This window comes from Pterocles gutturalis, unplaced genomic scaffold (assembly GCF_000699245.1).
Source record: "Pterocles gutturalis isolate BGI_N339 unplaced genomic scaffold, ASM69924v1 scaffold11595, whole genome shotgun sequence".
NCBI classification, from domain to species: Eukaryota; Metazoa; Chordata; class Aves; order Pterocliformes; family Pteroclidae; genus Pterocles; species Pterocles gutturalis.
In genome coordinates, this window is record NW_010143495.1 from 25,478 (window position 1) to 31,842 (window position 6,365).

General features: G+C 36.5%; 1 protein-coding gene across 1 annotated transcript; it reads right to left on the bottom strand.

Moving 5' to 3' along the window:
* Positions 1-1,682: 1,682 nt before the first annotated feature.
* LOC104458227 (chromosome unknown open reading frame, human C12orf45) lies at positions 1,683-5,313 on the bottom strand. Its single transcript, XM_010084767.1, has 3 exons — positions 5,233-5,313; positions 3,441-3,577; positions 1,683-1,880 (listed from the first exon to the last, which is right to left on the bottom strand). The coding sequence occupies exons 1-3, from the start codon at positions 5,246-5,248 to the stop codon at positions 1,698-1,700; spliced, it is 336 nt and encodes a 111-aa protein (XP_010083069.1). The 5' UTR covers positions 5,249-5,313; the 3' UTR covers positions 1,683-1,697.
* Positions 5,314-6,365: the final 1,052 nt, after the last annotated feature.

Here is a 6,365-nt window from a genome sequence, read left to right on the forward strand (position 1 = left end):
AGTTCCTGAAAACATTTTCTATCTTTTTGTTGATATGGAATGTGTGATCTGCCTGCAATTTGAAAGGTGGTTACATTAACAGATTAAAATCACTTTTTGTGTCTGTGCACATGGACTGTATTACTGTTTTATACAGCATGATTATTACTTCGTATTTCACACTTTTTTTTTTTTTTTAATCTATGGGAAATCTCCTGTAAAATGACCAAGTTAAGATGTTGGCTTTCAAACTTTCTTCGGTTGGAAGTATTCCATAGATTGAGACCTTATCTAACAAACTAAGCCTACTGAGACCACTTGCTTTTCTTAAGGAGTGCAACTCCACCCAAAGCTTAATCTGATCTGTAGGCTGCCATTAAAATAGCAGTCCCATTCTCTGATTCCCATCCTTCCCCTTTGCTAAAATATTTTGCGGTTTAATCAGTTAATCCCAGTTAATCATGCCCCCATTCTATTTAAGAAGCTGCATTGTGAAAGAAAGGTCAGACTCTTTGTTATTTCTTACCACAAATATTACAGAAACAGGTATTAAAAGTGTAGCTTTAAGTATGGGATTCAAAACAAATTCTTTAAATAATTGCAGGTTTCAGGTCATGACATTAATATTTAAGCAAATACAATATAGAAAATTTTACTTTAATGGTGTAGAAAATACAAAGTTCCTTTAAGAAACAAATGATAACATCCAGGAGCATTACAGATACTTCTGAAATGCAAACCGATCTGTGAAATAAATATAACAGCCCAAATCATTGTATTTGATCAATCTGAGGTAAGTATGAATGAGACATACTTTCATTGATTTAGGTTTCACAATTGTTTCAAGCTAACCTAAGCACAGGCCAGCTGAAAATGTTTCTTCTGGCAGTGATAGTTGCTGACAAAATGGAGAGGACAGAAAGGTGGCAGGGAAAGTAGGAGATGCAAACTGCAGCTTAAAGCAATTGTGACACCCCAGAGGCAGAGCTGACCGTTTAAATACTGAGGCTATCTACACTACAGTCACAAACATTCCAGGTAGGAGCTAGTAACCTACGCATAATGATACAGAGCTCAGTGCAGGCATAAAGGGTTAATAATCCTTTGCTGAAATTGAACTCTCTTGAGTCATGGCTGTCCTTACCCATACCAGCTCTTCTTGAAATTACCTCAGCCATTGCTTTAGTGTTCAACAGTTTTGTCATGAATGCAATGTAGACATACCTCTAATGTACTTTAAGATAATGTTTAATATTGAAGATACTGTATGTAACACTTCACAGGACATGGAATATAAAAAAAAAAGCTTTTTCCCTATTTAACTCTTTCCTGCCCTTGAAGCAAAAACTTCTAGCACTCTACAAAAATCTTTCTTCAACAAAGCAACAGAACAAGAATTTTAACTAGTTCAAGTCCCCCAAAATTCTATCTGCTTTCTTAGTCTAACCTGCTATGAAGTTCATTTCCATGTTGTCTGATGAATGAAACCGTACTTACTTCTTCAGAAATCCTGCCTCAGTCATGAGTGGATCCTGAATTCTCCACCATGTAACCTATAGCATTTCACATGATCTTGAGGGATGTTACATTGGGAAACAAGGTAGTTTTAAGGGCTAAGTCTTCAAAGTAAGAAAACACAATTTGTGGTTTTTGTTGTTGGGTTTTTTTTGTTTGTTTTGGGTTTGTTTGGGGTTTTTTTTAAGTAAAATAAAATGTATTTACTCATTTACTTTGCTGTCCAAAATTTCTATTTTGCCTTTTTCTCCCTTTTGTTTAGGAAACTTAATGTTGTCTATTGTGACTTCACCAGCTATACAGTCATCTTCAGATTCTGAGTCCTTTTCTGAAGTTAGCATCTCTTCATCTGTATCAGAATCACTCAGTTCAACTACAGCCACATTCTAGAAAAAAAGACCTTAGTTAAACACATTATACATTTCTATACCATTTCTATCATTTGAATAAAACAAAAAGCAAACACATGAAACAGCCTACTACCGTAAGGAAACAACAACCACAATTAGAAAGACATTTGGGTTCTCCTAGGATCAAATATCATTAACAGATTCCTAAATATTGAAATTGTAGTTTATATTGCCCTATACCAAATATGAGGCTATTTTTAGATCATTATCAAAGAGAGAAATTAGCCAATAGCTGAACTCAGATCATCTAAATCAGATATTTAAACTGACGAGCACACAGCATCAAAACTAATTTTCAGTAAAGAATTCAAATTAAACCATTTAATGTGTGGGGGTCATGACATGTATACAAACATGTGTGTATACATATTAATATAGTTCTTATCTTATAACCTAGTAGTGTGCAGCAAGTAGTTTAAACCATCAGGATATTTTTTGAAGTAAAAGTGTTCATACATTTCCATACACAGAGCCATGATTTTTGATGTCTGTTTTTCTCTCTTAAACTGATCGTGCTCACCTCAAAAAATTCCTGTATGCAGCAAAGCAAAATACAAGAATTTGAGATGCAAATAAATCTCTTCAGTGATCTGCACACAGCATAAACCTATTAATCACTAGGACTCCTGTCTTGTTTACTATAAAGCTGAGACACTTGTCAGACACTGTCACATGAAAAATCTTTTAAAAATCCTGTCCAAGTTACCCATTCCACTTCAGCATATGAAACAAAATCATTTTCATGATCCGCTTTGTTTTCTCACTAGATATCTGGAATTCTTCAGCATATACCAGCACCGGACAGCCTATTGCATGTAGGCTGGATACAATCTACAAGAACTCTGAATCCAACCAGTTCTGACTGCTCACGCGCCACACCCCAGGCTGCCTTATTTCTGCCTTTTATCTTGGGAGTCTGCAGGCCAGCAGGCACTTGTCTGGGACATGCACATATCACATCACTTTTATATTGAAATTTTCTTACAGGAGCATATGGCTCCAGCATTTTGGTTAAAAACAGAAAGAAAATATTGATGTGAATGTAAATAAATAGACAAATACAAGCCATAAAGGAACACAACACCACTAACAACTTTTCTAAACCCAAGACCTCTACCCAGTCCTAAAAATACCTACAAAGCACAGCTGAAAGCCAGTTATTCTTACACTAAAGGCTTCTGTTATGCCTTACTACACTTTACACTGTCCGGTTTCTAAACTAAACTACCCATGAGACATTTAAAATAAAATTCGTGACTTACTTTTGATTCAGAGCTGCTGATTCGAAAGTATGTCTTATTCTAGCCTTAAACTACTTCATGCCCAGTCATTAAATTCTGCAAGCATGAAAGTTAAGTAGTAAATTTTAACCAAATAAGCATTTTTATTATATCTATGTTTTGACTTTGCAGATTGCACACTAAATTGGTAAAGACTTAGCCTTATCTATCAAATTAGCTCAGTCTAAGATCGGAGAATTATTTAATCATATCTAAATTTATGTTATAAAATAAAAACAATACAGTAAGTATTTACCATTTCTATAACTTTTTCCGTTGCACTGTCTAGATTTTCAATATCAAACTGATGAGCTGGTGCTGTTAGCATTTTTCTTTTTAGCTCTTCATTTGCATGGGCCATTTGTGGTAAAAAGCTCTGTACTCGGTCCAAAACTAAAAAAGAAATAATTATCATATGTATATATACAGATGCCTACTGTATTAGTTTATACATTTATACCTCAGAAATATGAGCATTTAAACAGATTCCATTGCAACAATAATTTCCAGATGCCTAACATATTTAAGCTGTTTTAATAGGAGAATTTATTACAGTATTCAATTTCCCAAGACATAAACAGCAAAACGATATTGAATCTATTGGTCAGCATGTGGTGCAGAAAGAAATTGCTTCAGCAGTTCCATTTGATTCTTAAAATAAAACGTGACTACTTTACAGAAAACTTGCTTGTAAATTCCATGGTTTTAAATACATACTGAGTGCCATCCTGAGAAACTTCCACATCGGTACTATCTCCAATGGAAATATAATTATGTCCTCCTTTCTTCCCTATTAAAGCGTAGACTAAAGGTCTCAAAGGAGGAAAAATTAGCTATAGCACAGATGCCACAGATGTCATGCTATACTAAAGAAAGTTCAACATCATTATCAAAAGGGGTTCTGAAATTAAGATGATGGGAGAGAGATGGATGCTCTGGGTTGAAGTATAAAACACTTATCCTCTACTGAAATATCCTCTAAGCTCAGTGGGACTTCCCAACAATTTTAGCATAATCAGTGTCCTTAGGAGAATCATACCCACTTTCCTTCCATGGAGGAAGGGAATATCTTCACCTGCCTCCAGAGTTTTTTCAAACAATTTTTGCTCCACACATGCAGATGAGCCAATCACTAGTTTTCATTCTCCATGAAATATCGGATACTATTCCAAGTGAGCTTCACAGAAGTCTAACAGGTATAATCTACCTTTTAAACACTGTCAGCTTTGTAGAGATTTTTATCTAAGAAAGAACTCGATATAATAAACTGTTTTTTCTATGTCAGCTCAATCACAAAATAAAAATATAACAATTTGACAGAAGTCCATTTTAAATTAAATGCTTTGATCCACCAAATATTTTATACTGAGAAATTACTTCTGTAAAGAGATAAGAAGCCCAGATCAGCAAAAATGCAACAATTCTATACTGGAAAAGAACAATCCGAGACTAAAGAACTCTGGTATGTTTTCATGAAGAGAAAAACTGAAGATAAAATACTTTCAAAGAATAACAATTTTTACACTATGTCCTCTTATTCAGTTACACTGAAGAGAATGTTAGCAATCGATATGTAGCTTTGACTAAGAAAGAAGGAACATAGCTCAATTAAAGAAAAAAGTTTTCTTAATGCATTCAAATTAATTTATTCTGAATGAATGGTTATATGATCTGGCTTAATAATTTTGGCAGCACGTTTTTTAAAAGTAAAGTTCTTAAAGTGATCTGTGTAACCTGCATCAATTTGAAAGCAGCTGACTAAATGAAGACCAAAGGTACAACCTGGCAAATTCACTATATGCAGACAGTGGGAGGACTTCTAAAAGGAGAACTAAGTAATGCCTCACATCGCCAAATCCATTTTTGCAGAAGCAGCAGTTACATGATTAACCTGTGGGACACGCAACTGCAACGGAGGACCTAGCACCAGTAGAAACAGAACACAAGAGTTTCTCCCTTTACTAATACAAGGAAAGCACTGAAGCAAAAACTACGTCAAAGAAATTACCTACTGCTTGACACTGTTCCAACCACAGAGTCCTACTTACCATTACTCCTTGGCATCCTAACTGTCTGTAAAGCCGTGGCCTTCTTGCTGCTACATTTTGAACTAATCAACAAAGTTTCTTCCAGCCCTGGAAACAAACAAGTATTTGAACGTTTACCTGTGTCAGCTGCAAATGTCACATTTCAACTGTGACACTCTCTTCTTACTGCTACTTTTCCACCTTTCTGCAAGACTAAACATGAGGACTGTTTCTGTCTACAAATTCCACTCTGCTTTCCTGCAAATCCTGTTTCTTGGGATGGTCATCTCAGTATTTGTGTATGTAATATGAATGTCAAGAACTTGCTACGACTAGAGGCTGTGAAAGCTGATGGAGCAGCAGGTGCAACACTAAATTAGACAAATTCAGGGCAGCAGAGTCATAATCAGATACTAAAGGGACTGTGCAGGAATGTACTCCCTAGCACCCTTACACCTTAAATTGCAGATACTGGGGAATTATGAGAATGGGGAGCACACAGTGCACAAACTGTAACTGGTCCTCTGTAATTATAATCTGCTATGGCAGTTATTGGAAGAAAGAATACTGGGCTATATGGATCACTGGTCTGACCCTGCAGGTTACTTGGTTACTTCTTACAAGCTCCCATTGTTTTTAAAGTATTTGTCAAAGATTTATTTAGTTACAGTTATCAATGCCCAGGGAAACTACCTGAAATACCCCACAGCAAAACACTGTGAGGTAACAGCTCACGTGTGCTAGTTACACTGATTTAAATCCCTTCCCTCGTGTGCCTGACTGTGGTGCTGACCAGCGAAGCAGGCCGCAAACAGCGGTGCTAACGACCTAAGTTAACTATTCGCAAGAATAGCACTGTAAAATCAAACCATGTAGGGAAGCTCTTCATTAATTGGACGACTTAGCCATCAGCCCCTAACCACTAAACTAAAGTGAAGCTTTATTTCTTTTCAACATTTTTTTTTTAATCCGCATAGAAATGTCGTAACGACTGTCGATACCAATTTAACGCGGGTTTCCCCCCGGTGTTCACTTCGCGCTGCCGCAGCAGCGCCCGGGAAACAGCAGCTCTTCACAACACGACAGAGGTAACAACGAGAGGAGCACCACCAGGCCGGTGGCCTGAAAAGCCCCTTCCCTCGGGACAGGGGCTC